The 22950-nt window shown below is 40.8% G+C and overlaps 1 protein-coding gene and 1 long non-coding RNA gene across 8 annotated transcripts in view; one reads left to right on the top strand and one right to left on the bottom strand.

The window, feature by feature from the left end:
• The window catches only part of LOC104589004 (uncharacterized), a 102683-nt gene extending 92147 nt beyond the window's left edge, over positions 1-10536 (top strand). The window contains exons 6-7 of the mRNA XM_010247163.3: positions 75-251; positions 799-10536. Coding sequence (XP_010245465.1) covers positions 75-251; positions 799-1560 — 939 coding nt within the window. The 3' untranslated portion in view covers positions 1561-10536. The remainder of the gene's footprint in view (positions 1-74; positions 252-798) is intronic.
• Positions 1-22950, bottom strand: part of LOC148800766 (uncharacterized) — a 126120-nt gene that overhangs the window by 89046 nt on the left and 14124 nt on the right. For 2 of the 7 annotated variants that reach the window (XR_016085493.1, XR_016085494.1), the window contains exon 3: positions 12734-22877. This is a non-coding gene — a long non-coding RNA (uncharacterized LOC148800766). Of the gene's footprint in view, positions 1-1520; positions 2214-12729; positions 22878-22950 lie in introns of those variants that run through there. The other 5 variants (XR_016085495.1, XR_016085496.1, XR_016085492.1 and 2 more) reach the window with 4 other exon arrangements.

A 22950-nucleotide genomic window follows, 5' to 3' on the forward strand; every position in this document is an offset into this window, starting at 1 on the left:
TATGCTAATGTATCAGAGCTTTTCCAATCTATATGCTTGTTGTGGGCAGAAACCTTATTTATATTCTTTTGCAGGTCACAGCTTCATCTTGGTTTAATGATCTGCGGGATCAAGTTGAGAAAACGAGATTCCTAAATGTTGTGTATTGGTCTGCATCTGCTCTGGGATCTCACTTACCATCTATAGCTAGTGCAAGAGCAAGGGTTGCAGGTGCAGGTGCACTTCTGCGCCCTGTCTCCAACGGTACTCAGGTAGCACTCCATAATGGGGAATGCATGTCCAGCACTTGGCAAATCATAATGCTATTTACCTTGGTTTAAGGTTTTTTACTTTTGCTTTTGTTTTTTCTTTTCCCAAACTAGGATATATGGCCATGAGATGTTACAAAAGCTAAGTTTATACTCATGTAACAAGAGAAAGAAAACAAGGTTTTGGCCATTAAAGGGCCAAAAATAAAACTGAGATTTCATAGATTTAGAAGTTTTATGCCCCTTTTGCAGTGAAACAAATTGAGACTAAGAAAACTAGATGGTTTCTGTAATTATTTACAAAAAGAGGTTTCGTGCACACAAGGAAATATTTTCCACTGCTGAACTCAGTCCATGGACATGTTTCCATACTCTTCCTATGGGGTGGCAAACTGACCTAGGTGACTCGATGAAATTAGCAGGTTTTATAGTTTTTTTCTTTCCCGTTCTCAACATTGGTAATCACATGCATTTTTATCCCTTGACGTTGAATTCTCGTTTTTCCATTATCCACAGTTTCTTACCATTCAAATCTGTTGGGTGGTTACAGGTAGTGATGAAACGTGCACAAGATGTTGCCCAGGCTGTTGTCAGGACCCGCTACTCTCTGTCATCATGGGCATGCATGGGTGCACGTCACCGTGTTGTAGCTCCATCATTAAACTCTAAAGAGGAAGGAGATGCGCCAGATGCTCCTCTATTACCTGAAAAAAGCTCTCAGCGTGTTGTGCCCAAAAGGGTCTTGAGAGAACCAAAGTTGGATGGGCTGGATTTTCGTTGCTCGAAGGGGGGATCAGGGCATGAAGAGACATCGGAGGAGGAGCTCCTTCCCGTGGAGTGTGCTGCCAGTACATCCACTGCTGAAGAGATGTCAGAAGGGGAGTTGTGGAATGAGCTGGAAGAGCTTCACAGGCAGGGAATTGAAGCCAATGTTAAGGCCCGGGAAGAAGAAGCTGCAGCTGCTAAAGAAATTACAGAAGAGGAAAAGAAGCTGACTAATACAGCAGAAAACAAGCAGCCTTCCACATCATCGGATGCTTCAGAAACACACCGCTTCTACCCACCTGGTAGGATCATGCATATAGTTGCCATGCAACCATCTGACACAACTAATCCAGGCGATGGTGGCTCGAATAAAGAACATGTAGGTATTTATGAGACCTCCAGAGATATGTACAGTAAACTGCGACTATCTAGGACTATGATAACTGATCATTATATGCCTATTTATAAGATGATGATAGAACAATTGATCAGTGAACTGGAAAATGATGAAGAAAACAGTACCTGTATAAATGTGAAGGAGAAATAAAGGTAAAGAAAGAAAATGGCAATGCAATTCTCTTATATGCATATTCTTTTTTTTTTTTTTGGTAACTGCATCTCATTAGAACAACAACAAAACACCAGAGAACAACAGAAGCACAACTACAAAATGAAAAAGCTAAACAAAGACAACTACAGACAGATTCAAAGAAAGCCACAAAGGAAAAGCTTCTTCTGAAAACAAGTTTGAAGTGAATCCCTTCTTGGCTAAAAGATGTGCAGCTCGATTGATCTCGCAAGGAACCCAACAGTAACTGATCGAACGACCTTCACATTGCTTCGAAATATTTTCTTTGACAAAAACCAGATCAGGAAGACTAGAGCTGCTGTGGTCTAATAACTGGTTTACAAGCTGAGTATAATCCAATTCCACCACTATGTTCACAAGAACTTTTGGAAGTAGGATTTTTAAAGCCTCAAAAAGAGCCAAACGTTCAGCCATTAATGGAGCGGAAGCCAACATGGAACCGCAGCCAACCTATCTTCACATACCATCCAAGTCTCTTGCAATGAAACCAAAAGAAGCTTTATTGGGAGCCAAAAAACCTCCAACATTCAGCTTTAACAAACCCCTATTTGGAGGAGACAAACACAAAAAGAAGATTTCGCCTGAGATTTGGTTGAAGAGTCTTCCAATCTCTGATGCAAGTAGTTAAAGTGTTCAAAAATAAGAAAAGAAGAAGAAGAATAGGCACCCTAGGAACTTTTCACTTAACATGTTGAGCGAAATTACAAATGGACCCTTGAATAGGCACCCAAATACAAAACACGTAAAAGAACATAAATGCCCTTACACTCTCAACGCTCCCCCTCAAGCTGAGCATAGATATTTATTATGCCCAGCTTGTTCAAATTGTTGTCAAGCTTTGATTTGGAGACACCTTTAGTAAGACAATCATCTAACTGATCTTCAGACCTCACAATAGGTAAATAAATCTTTCCACTGGCAACTCTCTCTAACGAAATGTTGGTCAACCTCTATATGCTTTGTACGGTAATGTTGAACAAAATTGTGGGTTATATTTATGGTAGCTTGATTGTCACAATATATAATTATTGGAGTTTCAATCTGCACTCCCATTTATATCAACAAGTTCTTCAGCCACAACAATTCGGAAACTCCATGAGCCATAGCTTTGTACACTACCTCTGCACTAGGGCGAGCCATGACTAATTATTTCTTACTTCTTCAAGATACAACATTACCACCCACCTAGGTACAATAGATCGCCTATCATCAATAGAACAGTGTTTTAAAAGCACAAGGCGCAAAAAAGGCTTAGGGGCCAATTTGCACTTGAGGCACGCGCCTTTTTGAAGCAAGGTACAAAAACACAAAAAACAAATGTTAGAAAATTTAAAAAAATAATAATATTAATAAAAAATATAAACTTAAATTTTAAAATAAATGTTTTAAAAAACCTATTATCTAAAATTAAAAACATAAACATAACATGTAAATCATATTCAAATGAGAATTTAAAAATAAAAACAAACATATAAAACATTTTCAAGCATGTAAAACCCACAATTTCTTTTTTCCTCAATTGCATTACTTCAAGTAGCTAATGTGATATAAAACATATTACATTCCTGATTCTACGAGCCGCATTTTAATTGCTTTTTAAGAAGATATTTTATTAGGATGAATGAATGAACAACATTAGCAAATAGGGGGTTCGAGGGGTGTGGCATGGGGGTCTAGGGGTGCGCCTAGGACCTAAGTGAGGTGTATACCTTAAAATGTGCCTCGTCTGTGCGCCTAGGCACTCCTTTTAAATCACTACAATAGAACCTGCGCAGTTAGTATCAGAATAGGCCTCTGCCTTCAGATTCCCATGATTAGAATACAACATCCCTTTTCCTAGACATCCTTTCAAATAGGCAAGTATTCTATTCATTGCTTGCATATGAGATGATTTAGGCTTGTGCATATATTGGCTTACCACACTTACAGTAGATGATACATCTGGTCTAGTCAGACACAGGTAGAAAAGGCGACCGACAAATCTTTGATACACACCTTTGTCAAGAAGGACATCTCCATCATCAACTCCCAACTTATGATTGGGATCAATTGGAGTTTCAGTTGGTTTACAATTCAATTTTCCTATCTCCTAAAGCAGATCAAAGACATATTTCCTCTAAGAAATATAAATTCCTCTCTTTGACTTTGCAATCTCAATCCCTAGGAAATACCAAAGGTTTCCAAGGTCCTTAATTTCGAATTCAATAGCAAGAAAAGACTTCAGTTCAACAATTCAAGAGATATCATCCCCATAGTCACTTTTCCATTTGCTCTCCTGATAAACAAGGTATGGTCAGCTTGAGATTGTGAGAAGTCAATTTTCAAGACAACTTTTTTGAATCTGTCAAACCAAGCTCTAGGAGGGCTATTTAAGGCCATAAAGGGACTTCTTCAAACGAAAAATGTTACTCCTAGGGAATCTTGGAGGAAGTTTCATGTAAACTTCTTCTTGAAGGTTGCTATTAAGGAAGGCATTCTTAACATCCATTTGATATAAGGAATAAGAGTAGTGGGTAGCAAGAGACATGATAATTTTGGATTGAATTCATCTTGGCTATTGGAGCAAAGGTTCCTTGGTAATCAATGCCGCAAGACTAAATGTACCCTTTTTCCACAAGTTGAGCTTTATACCTTTCAATTAAGCCATCAACTTTATGCTTCACTATGTAAACTCACTTACATCCAATAGGAACTTTTCCCTTTGGAAGAGAAACAATTTCCCATGTCTGGTTTCTTCAAGTGCCTCCATTTCTTGGTTCATACCATCCTTCCAATGAGGGAACTACACTACCTCAATAACACTGTAAGGGATAAAAACAAAAGCAATGGAAGAGATATAGACACAATAAGAGGGAGATAAGGTATTATAAGAGACAATTTGAGATAGGATATTTAGCACATGTCCTTTTTACTTTACGAACAGCCATAGGAAGTTAACGTCAGAATCCAAACTAGGAGGCTTAATAACATACTCAACACAAGCATCAAAAACAGGAAGAGGTTCAAAATCTAAATTACCTGAGTCAAGGAAATCAAATTGTAATGGACATTCAATCTCTAGAGTCATCCTCTTTTTTCCATCTAACGAACCACCAGTGCCAAGACCAAGGAATAGGAAGAGGCAAAGGAGGTACAAGAGGAGTATTGCTACCACTACAGGGAGGAGGAGAAGAAAAAGAAGGATTGACAATCAGTTACAGCTGGAACAAGAATTGACATACAGAAAGGAGTCTGATCTTCACTAACATTCTCCTCCTGAAGAGATGGATGAGATTAAGAGAAAAAGGGAGTAGACTCAAAGAATGTGACATCTTTGGACACATACTTTTTTCCAAAGCAATGGTCATAACAACGGTACCCTTTTTGGACTGAAGAATATACCAAGAAAACACTTAATAAACTTTGGATCAAATTTCAACCTAGAAGGACTCATGTCATGGACAAAGCAGACACCCAAAGACCTTAGGAGGAAGATGGAAGGTATCCTCATCAGAAAAAAGAAGTTGATGAGGAGATTGGAGACAAAGTGTCCATGAGGGAAGTTTGTTAACAAGATATACAACTGTTTGTGCAGCATCCCCCCAAAATCGAGTTGGGACATGCATCTGGAATAACCATCCTCTGGCAACTTCAACAACATGTCTATTTTTCCTCTCTAATACCCCATTTTATAAGGGGGGAGGTATCAAGACATGAACTTTGATGAATTACTCCTTTCTCTTCAAATAAAGTTTGTAAGTGCTTCACAATTCAAACGTTACGTTTTAGCAGCAACCAACCCACCATGCGAGCATGCAAGTCCTAAACTCTAAATCTGGATTTTGTACTTAATTTTATCCGAAAAATCCAAGAAAATATAAAACAGCTTCAGACCTTCATCAAAACTATATCAAAATCCCTCTAAAAACAAGGCACATCAACGAGCATCAGAAACACATGGACGTCGTCGACTATGATGCTCTCCTTGATCTTATGATACTCTAATACCAAGTTAAAGTGTTTAGAAGAAGAAGAAGAAGAAGAAGAAGAAGAAGAGGATTGTCCAGAGTAATCGGTGTGTACTATTCACACCTAGGAACTTTTCACTTAAAATGTTGAGTGAAATTACAAATGGGCCCTTGAATAGGCGCCCAAGTATAAAACATGTAAAAGAACATAAATGCCCTTACACTCTTAACACAAGTTTAGAGATGTCTTTGCAAAGGACCTATGAATAGCATTGATAACAAAAATTAGATTAGTACATTCATTCTCAAATATAAACCTATTCCTTCCTTTCCAGATTTCCCAAAGGCAGTAAGCTGTATGAGCAAAGAGGGACTCTTCAAGATGGCTAAGGGAATTCAGTAGGTTTGAAAGCCACTCATAAAAACTTAAATCATTGCTAACATTATTGACTCTTAGGCCCAAACCAGATGCATCTTGCCTTTTTCACAATGAAAGAGGGCATGCATAATAGATTCCTTATCCCCACCACACCTCAAGCAAGAGGGGGGACTGAATCACAGGTTTTCCCTCACTAGAATACCTTGACCAGATTTGGTATTTTGGATCATTTGAGCTGCTACAAAATAAGTAGATTTCACAGTGAAAATACCAGAGTTATAGCCACCCAAATAAACAGTTCCCTTACCTTACCTCCCACCATCTGTTAGTTTCATTCATCAATTTTGAAATAGATAGATTTATAGTAATAGAAGTAGTCAGGCCTATGGGAGTAAATCCCTCAACCCTAGGGATCCAAGAATCAGACCAAGGATTCACCATCGAACCCTTATTGACTTTCTAGAACATGCTCTTGTTTAAGACCTTTCTAACTTCAAGGGTACCTTTCCGTCCCCATGATTGCCCCTCTTTTGGCTTAGCCTTTAGGAAATGCGAGTTCTGAAAGTATTTAGACTTCACCACCCTAGCCCATAGACTTTGAGTGTTCAAGCATAGCCTCCAAGCTAACTTAGATAGGAGAGCAAGATTGAAAGCATACGGGTCTCAGAATCCCATCCCTCCATTTAATTTATTTTTACACAATTGCTCCCAAGTGAGCCAATTAATTTTGCCCCTCTCTTGGTTTTCTCCTCACCAGAACCTTCTATGAAGCTTTGAGATATCATGGCACACCTTCTTTAGCAATAGGAAACAAGACATGAAGTACATAGGGATGGATGAAATCATTGATTTCAATAGGACTTCTTTCCCTAGCTGAGTTAGAAGAAAATCCCTCCAACTCGAAGATTTAGAGGCTACTCTGTTGGTGATATATTTGAATACTTGACATTTCATCCTTCCTACTAGAGGGTACGCCCCTAGATGGACAAAAGGGTTGTCAATCATCTTAATATGAAGGGTTCTAGAAATAATTTTCTTGAACTTTGGATGCATAGTTGAACTAAAAAAACTTAAGATTTTCCATAATTCACCTTTTGTCCTGAAGTCGCTTCGTAGTTCATGATAGCCACCAACAGCTCCCCACATTCATTGAGATCTATTGTAGTGAAAATGAAACTATTATCTATGAAAAATAGATGGGAAATTAATGGGACTTGCCTTCATATTTTAACTCCAAAAAGCAAGTTTCTATTAACCTTCTCAATCACAAAACAAAAAGGTAGGGAGATAGAGGGTCTCCTTGTCTGAGGCCTTTTTGAGGAAAGAATTTGGTTGAAGGAGAACCATTGACTAATATCTCATAGAACATAGAGGAAACACTTCATAATCCAGTTGATTCACCTCCCACCAAACCCTAATTTTTTCATAACCCCTTCGAAAAATGTCCATTCAACTCTATCATAAGCTTTATTCATGTCCAATTTGACTGCTATAATCCCTTTTGCAGTCTTAGTCCTTTTCATGTGATGCATCACTTAATCAAAAGGATATTATCAGAGATAAGTCTTCCAAGGAGAAAGGCACTCTGATTTGGAGAAATTATTCTTTGCAGAACTGGCTTGATCCTATTAGCCAAGACTTTTGCTATTATCTTATAAATGGTATTACAAAGGCTAATACGCCTAAAGTCCGAGTCATTCTCAGGATTTTTTTTACTTTGGGTTCAAAGCCAAGAAAGTTTGATTTACTCTTCCATGTAACTTCCTATTTTGGAAAAATTCCAAGATTTTCTTGTAAATATCATCTTTAATAAGGTCCTAGAATTGTTAAAAGAAGATATTAGGCAAGCCATCAGGGCTAGGGGCTTTCCTGGGGACCACTGAAATAGGGCTTGTCTTGTTTCTTCTTCTGTAACATCTCTTTGGAGCCAATGATTTTCATCTATAGAGACGACCTCAACTAGGTGTTGAAGGGCATTATCGATATTAGAAGGATTCGAAGACCCTTATCTAACTTAACTTTAACATTCTTCTCTCCATTTCTTTTATTAATCCAAGTATATCAAGGGCCACAGAAAGGGAGAGGCAGTGGTCTCAGTTGCCAGAGACCGGTGAAAGGGAGGAGGAAGAAGACGAAGAGGTGGAGAATACACACCGTAAGATCTGCAAGCAGATGGATGGTAGAGATGGTGCCTCGAGAAGTCCAAAAGAGGGGAGATTCAATTTTTAAACTTTTCATATGAGAGGGGAATACTGGCGGTGGACCAATTGAAAAGTTTAATTAAAGAATGCATAGAGGAAATTCAAAGAGGGAAGGAAGCGGGGGGTAGTCTGACAACCTCAGAGGAGAGGAGACAGGTGTCAATAGAGAACCTCCTAGTTCACCCATGCCCATTGGAGTAGACCTAAACCCGAAACCCACATCGAATTGGTCCAGTTGCTCAACCGAAACGGGTTGACGAACAAACTCAAGCTGGGAAAGCCCTAAGTGAGCCCAGACTACTTCGGTGGGAGCAAGTCAACTGTAACCAGATTCATCTCAGGCCCTAGTGGCTTAGCCAACCCCAGAGAAAGTCGGGATTTCACTCATCTCCAATTGACGAAGGTCTAGCCCTCTCTCCTTCACTTTGGAGAACACAATTGAAGATGTTGGTTTCTAACCAACCGCTGCGGAAAAATTCAGAGGATTCAAGGTCAACTCCAAATCAACTCTCAGTTATTCATGTGGAAGAGGAACCAATGGAGGTGCAGCCGATAGCAGTGGTCGAATCATCAACCGAGAAGATGAACCAACCGGTTGTGCAAGAGAAGGAAAAGTTGACAGCTAAACTGGGATTTAACCATGAAGAAATTTTGTGAGTGAATGGAAATTCCCCTCCCTTTGTCAACAAAGGAAAAGGTACAGTTTTGGCAACACAAGAAGATAAGTTCTCTAAAACTTCTTCCTCCTCTGGGTTTCTTCAAAATTATTGGGGTTAGGGAAATTTCTGGGAGTTTCGTTAGAAGGGCTGGAGGAAGAAACAACTAAATTTCTGGAGGGAATTGAACATAGAATCCTCATGGAAAGGGGAAAATTAGCAGCAAAAAAGAGGGCACTACTTCAAAAAAGAATGGGGAAATGATGAGATTAAACTGGGGTCTGAACAACAGGGTGGGGATCTACGAAGGGGGGGTGATAGGAAGCAAGAAGTAGAATGGGAGGTGGTTGGTTGGTTTTCCTATCTCTCAAGTTGTTAATGGATTTGAAAATAATGTCTTGGAATGCTAGAGGGATGGGGTCGGGCAGAAGGAGATTAGTTGTGTGTGAGGTTGTTAAAAAAGCCAAAATTCAGATTCTTATGCTTCAGGATACTAAGTTGGAATCTTTGGATGCAGGAATTGTCCAGAGTATTTGGGGGGAGGGTCAGGTGAGATGGAGAGCTAAGTCAGAAAGGGGTAGTGTTGGGGGCTTGGCCATCCTTTGGGACCCAATTGTGTGCAGAATGATTTCATATAGGGTAGGTTCTTTTTCCATCTCACTTATAATCAAGGATTAAAGTATTGGTATCAGGTATCATATCGGTCAACTCGGATACGGATACACTTTGGAAATGCATGGATACGGACGAAAAAGATGGAAACACATGGATACGCTAGGGAAATACATACAAATTTCATAAATATATTAATAACACTAAATTTAAGATCAGAATGATAAAAAAAATAGTATATAAATACATAAAAATGTAAATATTAAGGATATATATGAAGAAATATATTACGATTAATGAACTGTGATGCATACTTTTATTTATAGTGCATTGATCAAGAGTCCAAGACACTAAACATATGCACCTATTATATTTTAATTATTATATCAATTATTTTTTATTATACTATTTTAATTTTTTAACATTAAGAAAAAGTCAACTAAATATTAAAATTTCAAGTGCAAATCAAAATATCAATTAATAATTTATAAAAATATAATCTTAACTTAAAGTATATCAAATTTGTTAAAATTTCTAAGATGCATATCATATACAAATTCATATTTTTTAAATACTGAAATAATTATTCCATTATTAATATTTTTATTTCTATAAATTTTATGAAATAAAATACTATTTTTTGAAATAAATGTAGATTAGTGGATTTGAAAGATTCAATTTAATATTATATTCTTCAATACTTTGTATATAATATTTTTATTTTTTTGAAATAAATATGTTGTCACCCTTCCAACCTCAGTAGTTATTTTCCCTTTTTGATGCTTCCAAGATTATTAGTGTTTTCAGGCCTGTGAACTCATTGAATTAGCAAGATTGCCAAAACACTCTTTACAGTTTAGAAGAGTGAACTTATGACCTTTTTTACATGTGTCTACCTTCCAAGAAGTCAATCCCCTTTCAGAGTGATCTATCAGTAGCTCTCAAAATCACTTTCAAGACATGTTTCACCTCCCAAAGGTAGCCCCCAAGTATTCAGATGGTACATGGAAAGCTTCCCACATTGCAGACTATCGCCATAGCCAACTCCTCTATCCAAGGTCTCCCCAACTTACCATAACGGTGATCTTGGCAATATTAATGTGAGGGCACAAAAATAAAAAAATAAAAAAATAAAAAAAACATTTTAAACTTTACCAAAACAAAAGTTCCACTTGAAGTGCAAAAATTAACAATATAATATAAATCATACCTATTAGTTATACCGGTACAATAAGATTAGTAGATTCAAAATAAAGCTATAAACAAATAAACAAAAACAAAAGCAGGCTAGTGGGTTTAGAATAGAAAATAAAAGTAAATAAATAACGAAATAAATAAGAATAAATACATTTGGCATGCATCTTTCGATTAGTTTTAAACAAATAAACCACATAGAGAAGCAGAAATAACTTTCTAAAGAAATAAACAAGACTACATAATAAAATCAAAATAGGAGGGAACTCCACTATTTATGAACTTAAGCAAAGATAAAATCAAAATAACAAAAATGCAATAAATGTATTAAAGCAAAGATAAAATCAGAAGGGCAAATTTCTTAAACTACCCTTATGGTTTAGTTAATTGACTAAGTATACCCCTACTGTTTGACTATTGTCTAACGCTACCCCTACTCTTTCAAAAATTACCATTGCTGTTAAATATTGATGGAAGGGCTGAGATCTCAATTTTACCCTTCTCTTAAATCCCTTTGAAAACAGTTCTCTCTCTCTCTCTCTCTCATTCTCTAACCCGTTCAAATCCCACCCAAGAGGATCGAAGGTTGCAGAAATAGAAATGGAAAGTTCTAAGGAAGAGAGGCTCTTGAAGAAGAGCCAACACTGCCCGAATATGCTTGGAGGGAGATGGTGGTGGAAAAGGCTTCTTAAAGAACCTCCTTGGCATAGAATTAGAGCTCGGTGTCAGAGATTTCTTAGAGAGCAAATAATGAGCAGGACCTGAGCCGTAAAAAGGGAATAAAAGGAGATTTTTTTCCCTACTTCTGCCTTTACTTTTTTCTACTGTTGTCGTTGTTGGTGGCGATGCTTGTTGCTTTCTACTTTCTGCAAATTAGAGCTTTGCTTGCTACTTCTGCCTCTGCTTTATCGTTTTCCACATTAACAGAATTCTCATAAGGCTTAGGGTTTTCCTACAATCGCTCCTCTTCTCTATTGGCATAAAGATCAAGTCTTGGGGAGGGTTTCGAAGTGCAGAGCCCCATTTCCCATACCTAAACTCTAATCTAACACATCTCTCCCCAAATCAAACCAGTTCAATCAATGACCTCTCTCTCTCTGTGCTACTCTCGACTTTTTTCTCTTAAAGAGAGAGAGAGGGGGGGAAAGAGGGAGATGGTGAGAAAAGACTAAAATGAACAATGAGGAAGAGATCCAAGGTTTTAAAGATCTAGGGTTAAGATCATGGAGAAGAGAAGTGATCTCATCTAGGGTTTATAGAGATGAAGAAAAGGAAAGAGAGCTGAGAGAATATCTCAGCGAGAGAGGATTTTTCCAACTCAGACATGGTCTTCACGATTTCTTCTCCACTGTCGTCGATCTCTCTGGTGGCTCCATTTGCTATGGTTGCTATGAGAGCTGTTGTTCTTCTATCCTATACAAACAGACAGAGGAAAGAGAGGTCGGAGGAGGGTGTCTTGTTTTAGAAAGAAAAGAAAGAGAATGAAAGAGGGAAGAGAGAGAAGTCAGATCGAGAGGAAGGGGATGAGGGTAATATTGGGTTTTAAAAAAATTTAAATGTCATGTAGTGTCACGTGTGTATGGATTTTGATAAAATATTGACGGATGTTAATAATAGTAAGGGTAGAAGTAATCAATTGTCAAAAAGAGTAGGGATAGTATTAGATAATAGTCAAATATTAGGGGTATAATTAGTAGAAGAGGAAAAAATAGCAGTAGAGAGATTTCACCCGAAGTACATGAAAGCATCAACCGCATTCTTCCATGAGATTTGTTTACGAAAGACTACACAACAGGGGTAGCCCATCTCCCAACCCAGGTGCAGGCAATATTCTTCCATGAGATTTGTTTATGAAAGGCTACACAACGGGGTAGCCGATCTCCCAACCCAGGTGCAGGCAATATTCTTCCATGAGATTGCCAATATTTTTCCTATCAATGATAACCTACTGTGTGTAAATAGCAAAATCATACCCTAAAACCTATCATTTGACAGCAAAATCATACCCTAAAATCTGTTAGACATGGATTAATAGGAAAAATAAAATTTTATAAAAACCATACCCTGAAAGACTAAAGTGTAAAATGTTAGCGTTGACTTAAAAAACACTAATGAGCACCACAATCTATGGAACTAACCTACCAAAAGGGATCACCATTGCTCTGATCTACATCTCATAAGCAGTAAAGCATTCTTCGGTGGAGAAGAAGAGACAAAAATCTTGGCTTCTTCATCTTTTTCTGAATCGTACTCTTCCTCTGTATCTTCTAGTTTGGGTTCTCTTTCCACAGAATCTTCCATGACTTCAACCTTCCACCGATAACTTAATTGGAAAAACAAAAGAGATTTCCTTTGATATATAACTTAATTGGGAAAACAAAAAAGATCTTCTCCAAATTGATCAAGTAGTCTTGGGTTTTAGCCTTTTAACAGTATAGTTACAAAACAAAGCATCCTGCATCCAATGGCACCGGCATTTAGAAGCGATGCACGTGCAGCCAGATTGACGTGAACTTGGCCAATACAGGTGACCTTTGGTGAAGAGGGTTTCTAGGTTTCGACGGTCGTATTCTTCCTTTGTCACGAATAAGAGGTTGGCTCGGGACCTTCCTCTACTTATGATCCCTCCATTGTTTCTCAGAAACCTTGTTAATGGAAGTCGGAACTTAGGTGAAGTCGGTTCTCGAGCAGTGAGCCATTCTATAATGAGCGTCAGCGTCAATCACCACATGGCAATGCATAACATGGTCATGTCAATTTTCGAGCGACGCTCTCAAATAGCGATCCATCAATCTTCTCGAGCAAGGAATCATGTATCATCGTCCAATGACACGTGGAAACTCATACAATCAACCTTCTTGAATCCCTCTCACACGTACTACATACCCGCTCGAACTGAAGTTTCACATGGCCTCACACACGTAGATCGTGATGAGGGGTGATTTGGCATGACCTAATAACCTAATATGTAAGGGACACTTGATGTGGCTTAATCATGCCACGTCAGCAGATTGGGGGACCTCGGGAGCTTGGCTACTTTGGACCCGAAGCACCTCGATACCCACTTGCGTCAAGGTGCCATGTAACTGAAGCTAGGAGCTCGACAGTTGTCTTTACCCACTTGCGAACTTCTCGGGATCATGCTACATAACTATAGGCCTCATCTTTACCCCGCCCAAATCGGAGGGAAACGGTAAGCCTCATTAATTGGTACGTTACCCCCATTCCAATGAAACGTGTTTGCATATACCGGATCTTGACCCAACAGTGCGCCTCACCGCAGCGCGAAAAGGAATTCAAATGATACGTCGAAGTAAACCGCCCGAAAAACATCACGGAATTCCTAGCATTGGCGGAGAGGTTCATAAGCATAGAAGAAGAGCTTGGCCAAAAATCGAAAAGTCAACAGGGCGAGAAGAGAAAAAGAGAAGACGAAGGAACAAGCAACAACAAACACAAAAGAAAGAAAAGCAAATCGCCGAGAAGAAGCAAGTCACCTCGCTCGAGAAGTAAGTCCCCCTCTAGGAGTGTTACAGGTTAGGTTGGCGATCCAGGACCCCTCTTGTAGAGAGAGCAACCTATATTCCTCTCAACATGAAACGAGGAGAAATCCTGATGGTAATAAAAGACTCCTCCTTCGTCAAGTGGCCACCTAGGCTACGGGGAGACCCAGCGACCAGGAACCTGAACGTCTACTGTCATTTTCATCGGGACCACGGTCATAGCACTGAAAACTACCAGAACCTCCGCGACAAGATCGAAGAGCTCATTCGCCACAGTTACCTGAAGAAGTACATCTTGCATGAGGAGAAAGAACAAAGGGATCGGCAAGAAGACCGGAGAAGAGATGCTCCAAAATCGAGCAGCCACCTCGACAGTTACCTGAAGAGAGACCGGTCCGCGGGGTAATCAACATGATCACCAGTGGATCCATTGTAGCGGGGTGCACCATAGTAGTAGAGAAGACCTTAGTCAGAGAACTGGAGCATGAGGCAGAAAACCCACCAAAGGGACCACGAGTGGAAGAGCCCATTTATTTCACCAAGGATGATGCGCGTGGGATACAGTATCCTCACAACGATGCTTTGGTAGTGAAGTTCATCATAAATGATTTTGAAGTAAAACGGATCTTAGTGAACTCAGGCAGTTCGGTTGACATCCTATTCAAAGGGACCTTCGACAAACTACAACTGAAGCTGAGCAACTTGAAACCAAATACACCCTTGGTGGGGTTCAGCGGTGAAGAAGTCAAACCCCTTGGTTAGGTCACAGTACCAGTAGAAGCAGGAACATGGGAAAACATAGTGCAATTTGAGCATACTTTACTAGTGGTCAAGACCCTGTCCCCCAACAACGCGATCGTAAGTCGGCCCATTCAGCGCGTCTTATGTGCGATAGTATCAACATACTACTTGGCAATGAAGTTCCTAACAGATTACGAAGTAGGGGTCATACGAAGCAATCAAGTCGAGTCTCGCAAGTGCTACGTGGCTATACTAAAAGGTAAGGCAAAGTTGGCAGAAGATGTCGAGCTGGGGCAACTAGTAGAATATACCGAGGAACGAGCTACCACGATGGAGGAGACAGTCCATATACCGGTTTTTGAAACTGAGCCGACCAAAACACTCTAGATCAGTGCTTTAATAAACGAACCGCTCCGAACACAACTAGTAAATTTTTTACTTAATAATTTAGATGTTTTTGCTTGGTCCGTGGCAGAAATGCCCGGCATCGACCCTAGTGTGATTACTCACAAGTTAAATTTGGACCCTTCAGTCAGGCTAGTTAGAAAAAGAAAACGCAACCTCACCTCAGAACGGTGGAGGGTAGTCGATGAAGAAGTTGGGAAACTCCTTGCCACAGACTTCGTCAGGGAGGTCCATTACCAGAGCTGGGTGGCCAACCCTGTACTGGTGAAGAAGGCCAACGGAAAGTGACGCATGTGTGTCGACTACACCGACCTGAACAGAGCCTACACAAAGGACTGCTTCCCCCTTCCCAGAATAGACCACCTGGTAGACATGACATTGGGGCATGAGTTGTTGAGCTTTATGGACGCCTACTCCGACTACAATCAGATTAGGATGGACGTAGCCGACCAGGACAAGACCGCTTTTGTAACTAAACTTGGGTTGTACTATTACAAAATCATACCCTTTGGCTTAAAAGACGCTAGAGCAACTTTCCAGCGACTTGTAAACAAAATTTTTGAATTGTTGATCGATAATAAAATTGAATGTTATGTTGACGACATGGTCGTGAAGACCCAGTACTCAAACTCTTTGATCGATGATTTAAAATCTGACTTTCAAATTCTGAAAAAAATTTAACATGAAGCTCAACTCGAACAAATGCGTCTTCGGGGTCACGTCGGGCAAATTCTTCAGTTACATAGTGAACCGACATGGCATCAAAGCCAACCCTGATAAAATTAAGGCCATATTAGATATGAGACTGCCCCAGAAGATAAAGGAGGTCCAAAGATTGATAGGTCGGGTAGCCGCCCTAAACCGATTCATGTCTAAATCGGCGGGTAGGTGCCTACCTTTCTTTAAAGCAATAAAAAAGAATGAAGACTTTGTATGGACCGAAGAATGTCAGCTCGCATTTGATGAGCTGAAAAAGTACCCAAGTACTGCACCAGTTTTGACCTGACCTGAGGAAGGTGACAAACTAAAGCTATACCTCTCCGCAAATGATGAGGTAGTCAGCTCGGTATTAATCAGAGAAGTAGACTGGGTCCAACGGCTTGTCTACTACGTAAGCAAAGTTTTGTAGGATGTGGAAACCAAGTATCCCGACATTGAAAAGTTAGCATGCACGCTAGTGGTAGCAACTCAGAAACTACGTTTGTACTTCCAAGTTCATACAATCGCCGTACTTGCCAACAGACCTCTAAGGCACATCTTGCTTAAGCCTGAAGTGTCGGGTCGGTTGACGAAGTGGTCCATCGAGCTGAGTGAATACGACATCCAGTTCGAGCCACGTCCAGTGATCAAAGACCAAGTCTTGGAGGACTTCGTAGCAAAATTTACGTTCAGCGCACCGACCCCTAGGTTGACTGAGCCCGCTAACACATCGGAGGCATCAACTAGTGCGGCATCGGTCCCGGTCGAGGCAGAACCGACCTAGGACGAGGAGCCCTGGATCCTCCACGTAGACGGCTCGTCTAACTAGCGAGGAAGTGGTGCTAGACTGATAGTGTATGGCCCGAACGGGGAGAACTGGAATATGCTCTTCAGTTCGGATTCGAGGCGTCGAACAATAAAGCAGAGTATGAGGCACTAATTGTCGGGCTGAGCTTAGCGAAGGAAATGGGTGTAAAACACCTTGTTGTGTGCAGCGACTCTTAACTGGTAGTAAACTAGGTCAACGACGACTACGAAGCTCGTGATTCAACCACAACGGCTTACCTCGCCAAGGTTAGGGAAATCCTACGGTGCTTCCATTCATCATTCATCAGGTAGATGTCGAGGTCCGAGAACGTTGAGGCCGACGCCCTGTCACGATTAGCAAGCACTAGCAACTGTGTACATAGAAGACCTGCCTCAGCCCAGCATTCTCGGGGGGACAGAAGAGGTCGCTCCCGTGTTGCAAGAAGAACCGAGCTGGATTGACCCGCTTGTTGATTATTTTCTCCATGAGACCCTACCAGCAGAACGCAATGCAGCTCGGAGGGTAGAGCGCCAGTCAGCTCGATACATCCTTATCGACGGACGGCTGTATAGGAAGTCCTTTACGCTCCCCTACCTACGTTGCTTGCGACCTTCAGAAGCCGAATTAGTACTTCACGACATGCATGAAGGACTATACGGAAGACACTTGGGGGGTAGAGCGTTTGCCCAAAAAGCACTTAGATAGGGCTATTATTGGCCCACCATGAAGGCAGATGCACTCAAGCTCATCAAGAAATGCGATAAATGTCAGAGGCACGCCAACATCCTCCATCAACCTGCCACTGATCTAAAGTACCTAACCAGCCCATAGCCCTTCGCACAATGGGGGATTGACATCCTCGGACCATTTCCGCCGACAACCGGACAGAGGAAATTCTTGGTCATAGCGATGGATTACTTCACAAAGTGGGTGGAGGCTGAGCTGTTGGTGAATATTACAGCTCGGAATGTGTAGAACTTCTTTTGGAAGAACATTGTGTGCCATTTCAGACTACCCAAGGTGCTAATCTCGGACAACGGGAAGAAGTTCGAAGACATCAAGTTCTAGAACTGGTGTGCCAAGATGGGGATTCAACAAAACTTCACTTCGGTGACACACCCGCAGGCGAACAGACAGGCCAAAGTGACGAACAGAGCTATCCTCCACGGACTAAAAGCTCGCTTAGCACGAGCTAAAGAGCTGTGGGTGGACGAGCTGCCCAATGTCCTTTGGGCCTATAGGACGACCATCAAGACTGCAACCGGTGAAAAGTCCTTCAACGTGACGTATGGAACGGAGGTCGTGAATTTGGCAGAGATCGAAGTACCAACGCTGCGGCTCGAAGCATATGATGAAGAGGCGAACAACGATGAGCTCCAAACCAACTTGGACTTGATAGAAGAAGTATGTGACCTGGCCTATATCCAGACTGCGGCCTACCAATAGCAAGTAGCTTGGTACTATAATGCTCGGGTCAAAAGGCAATAGTTTCGAGTTGGTGACCTGGTGCTCCACAAGGTAATGGTACCTGAAACTAGCATGGGTAAGCTTGAACAGAATTGGGAGGGTTTGTACCAGGTGAGACGAGTGTTCGGAGAGGGCACATATGAGATCGAGAACATGGAAGGGAAACAAGTACCTCGGGCTTGGAACGTTGACAACTTGAGGAGATACTATCTATGAGCTTGCGACTCCAATACGACTAAAAAATTTTTCTAAGTCCACAAGACCACCGAACTGGTTAAAAGGACATCGAATTGGAGAGAGGACTATAAGTCACTCCCAGAGCCCAAGGGCTATGATGCCGAACTAGAAAAAGTTCTCGATACGATATAAGTCCCAGTCGCCGCTTCGGCATGGGCAACCTAAGACCTAGTCACTAAGGCATAGGCAATTGAGAACCCAGTCGCTTCGACATGGACAAATAAGTAGCTCGTGCGCAAGCAGGTCGAGCATATACCCTATAGTGTTTGTTTACTTCGACGTACATTGAGATCAGGTTATTCCTACTCGGGAGTTCAGGAGTAATCAATAGTTAGAAAATTTTTCCACAACAAGAATTTTCAAAACTATTACATTGTATTAACGAAAGGAAGTTCGAAGTACATGCAAAAAAAAAAAAGCCGCAGCCGAGCTCAGAGGCTTAGGACATCACATTTGTACGGGGGGTCCAAGAAAAGAGGCAGATAAAACATCAGTCAAAGTAGGGCTCCTCCACCCCATCAGAAACTACAGCAGGCTGGTCGGCCTCTATACGGTCCTCGGAGGCAGTGTCTCCGTCTCCCTCCTCCGCTGTCTCTTCTTCGAGGAGGTCATCGTCACTCTCCTCCTCGAAGTCCAGGTCATTAGCAGCCTCCCCAGCAATCTCCTCGGTGACCCTGGATGTGGTGATAACACAGAGGTCGAGCTTAGGGAATTCACGCCATGTCAGCCACCTGCTGAGCTTGAAGCCCTTGCGATAGGCCACTGTGCCGATCTCAATCAGTAATTTATGCTGCCCCTCCGAAGACTTGTACTCCCCGACGGCCTGAACCTTAGCATCCTTGATCGCGTCTGTAAGCACCCAATTTTTGCTCGGTCCCCTTTCTAACCCACTTCTCATGCTCCAAATGCCCAATCAGACCTCACCAATCTCTTTAGAACAAGCCTAAACCCTAGGAAACCAAATTTTAACTCAAATACCATCAACCGTTAAATCCATAAGATTCCCTTTCGATGGTCCCAATTACGCCACGTTACCATACACGTTACCCGATCAGATCCCATCACATGAAACCAAACCTTCAAACAACCAATTGCACCAAATTTCAACAATAAATTCTTTAATCTCACCATTCATCCATCAGAAATTCCATTCTGACATATCTCAAATTACGGTACTTCTCGAATAAAAAACCTATGATCCACACATCTTTGACATGACAAAACCCTCTCCACAACCTTGTAATTCAAATCCATGCCACTCTACCAATCATAAACCTAAAATTCCCTCCTTTACCCATCCATCAAGCCTAGATTCCATTTTTATCCCCCTTATTAATCGAAAGACCCATGACATAAATTCACAAAATTCCAACACCATTAAAACTATAAAACACACCCGTTAGACCCCAAATACCCTTGTCTTAAAAAGATTCCAAATGAACCATCCTCATTGCCCAATACGCCCCAAATTCAAGATCCATCATCACACATCATTTGACACCTCTAAACCCCATCAAAACCTCCCGATCAATGATCAATCACATTTCATACCCTAAAATAACAATTTTACCCTTACCTTAAAAAGATTTTGAATGGATCATCCTCATCACCCGATAACCCCAAATTCAAGATCCATCATCACACATCATCTAACACCTCCAAACCCTATCAAAAGCTCTTGATCATCAACCCATTAAACCTCAAGCCTTAAAATTACCATTTTACCCCTCATATATAAAGATTCCAAATTGAGGGCTCTCATTGGCCGTTACTCTCCTATTTCAAGATTGGCATTCCGGTACACCCTTCGATACACCAAGACCACATCATCAGCTTCCTAGACACCCAGATAAACCCTCCTCCATCTTTAGACCCAAAATTACCATTTTACCCTTATATTAAGAAAAATCCTGATTTGACGGCCCACATTGCTCGACACATTCCAAATCACGATTTCTCACTCTAACACACCCCTCGAGGCCATTAAACCCCATCATTTCCCTTTTTAGACATCTTAAAACCCCCTTGGAAAATTTCATTACAAAATTCCCCATTTTACCCCTCCATCTATAAAGATTCCAATTCGTGCGATCTCGTTGGTTGAGAAAAACCCTAATATCTTGAATTTTAATCTCAACCCTTGAATCCTCCACATTACACCCCTTGGACTTGCCCTCTCATTGCAAAAAAAAACCCATTTTTTTTTTGTTTTTTCACTCAAGTCCCTTCACATTTCTGGAAATCTCCCCAAAGCCCTCACCAAACCTAGAATCAATCCTAGCCTTAGATTTGAGCTCCCCTTGCTTCTCCACCCTAAGATCGCCCTAACCATCATTTAGCACCCCAAAACCCTAGCCATCCTCCTTAAAAATTCGGCTAAGCCATTTTCAATTCAAAATTTGAATTTAAATTTGAAAACTCCCCCCATTCTAAGCATTTAAGAGAAGGAGACAAGGAGGAGAAAATCAAGGGAAGTTGTCTACTTGCCTTAAATTCGGTCAAAAGGCAAGAGATTAATAAAGAAAGAATCTAGGAAGCCACCATCCCTTAGATTAGGATCGAACTATTCTAGCCTTCCATCTCCTTTGAAAACCAAGCCCAAAACCCTAACCTCTCACACTTAAACCCTAACCAAACTCTCCAAATTCGGTCCAAGTTTAACCAAACCCTAAACTAAACCCAATTCAGTTCTAATGGAACTAAACCACCCCCCAAACCAAACTAGGACCCTTCCCACGTTTTTGAACCAAGAAAAACCAAATAAAACGAAAAAAAATCAAAGAAAAAGAAGCCATAAGACCCAAATCCGAACCTAACATGGGCGATTTTTTTTTTGGACTCTCTTTGAGACTCTTCTCCTTTCTCTAACACTCTTACCATTCTCCCTTCTCCCTCTCAAGAACCGAACTACACTCTCCTCCTCTCTCTCTCTACATCCATCCTCCACCACCGAATTCCCTCACTCATCTCTTCTCCTTCACACCCAACAACCAAAAACCCTAACATCCTCCTTTCTTTCCACCACCAAACTGATCATCACCCTCCATCTTCACCCAATAAACGAGAGAAGAGGAAGAAAGAGCACCACCATTTAGTCACACGCCCAAGGGAGAAGAAGAAGAAGAGGGAACAAGGAAGAAGTAAGAGGAAGAAGATAGAACCCCCTCCCATTCGGCCAAAGGAATCAAGGAAGAAGAAGGAAGAGAAAGCCCTACTCCATTTCGGCCAAGTCAAGGAAGAGAAAGGAAAGAATAGAACCCCCATCACATCCAATCAAATTTGGATTGTCATTGCTTTAGCATTTCAGCACCATCAATTTCAGCTCATCCCATCCATCACTAATTGTTTGTCAAAAGGCCACAAAGAGGTGAGCTTCTCATCTCATTCTTTTTTATTTACATTTTTTTTTCTTGAACTTTGTTGGTATCCTAAGCATTCTCTAATTTTAGCATGTAACCCTTTTCATCTAAGTGACATTATGTAATTATTTTGAATAGTTTTCATGGTGGTGAGATGTAGGAACCATTAGAACATTTTGTTAATCACTTTGAATGAATATGCCTTGTCTTATAGTGTTTATTTTGGGTTGAATTTTAATTTGTTTCAATGCTGAAATCTATTCACTTTCATGGCTTTTCAATTTGATTTAGTCTAGGTTAAATTTTTTTTTCTTGAACATTTTTATATTGGGAATAACAGTTGGAAGAGATTTTCATAGGGGATTGAATCACTTGTGGCTTTCCCTTTCCCATTTGCTTTGTAGGAGTGAGAGGAACCTTAGATAAAGAAGGAGAGTGGCATGTAGTTGCCAACTCTTTTGCTCCTTTAAGGGTTTCCCACACCCGAATTGAGAAGGGAAGGGTTAAGTCATTTGAGAGAATAATCCTCTATGATAATCCCCATCTTTCATGCATAAAATTACTAGCATTTTGTAAACTTAATTATTTCTAGTTTTTTTTTTCACTAAATTAGGGGAATTGTACTACTTATCAATTGTGGGAGAGTGGTGCCTAATACCTTCCCTCTCTCCCCTAAAAAATACCTAGATTAGCTTTGTTTTTTGGTGTGAGTCATTTCTTGTTGTTTTTTTGAACATGGGAGACCCATCACTTCTATGTTCTTTGCTTTTCACTAAATTATGGATGTTCACAGCGTCGTCGAAGATCTCCATGTGCTCCTTCACGAGCTCCTCGAGGTTCTCCTTCACCCGCCGGAGGGCCTCCCTTTCCTCTTTGAGCTTCTTCTTCTCCTCCCTCAGCAGCACAATCAACTCATTTTGAGCTCACGCATTCTTCTCCAACTTATGAATCTCGACTCGAGCTAAGTCTAGTTCGCGCTGAATGCTTCGGGAGGTTTCTTTAGCCTGGAGGGCCCGCTTTAGCTGCACCTCGGATTGGCAAGCAAGAGCATGAATTGCGGAGTTCACCTGCCAAGGAAGAAACAAAATCTAAGTACCAAGAAAGAGCAATAGAGAGTACAGTCCAAAGATCAAGGAATGA

Source organism: Nelumbo nucifera, chromosome 4, assembly GCF_055504915.1.
Source record: "Nelumbo nucifera cultivar China Antique chromosome 4, China Antique-T2T, whole genome shotgun sequence".
Classification (NCBI taxonomy): Eukaryota; Viridiplantae; Streptophyta; class Magnoliopsida; order Proteales; family Nelumbonaceae; genus Nelumbo; species Nelumbo nucifera.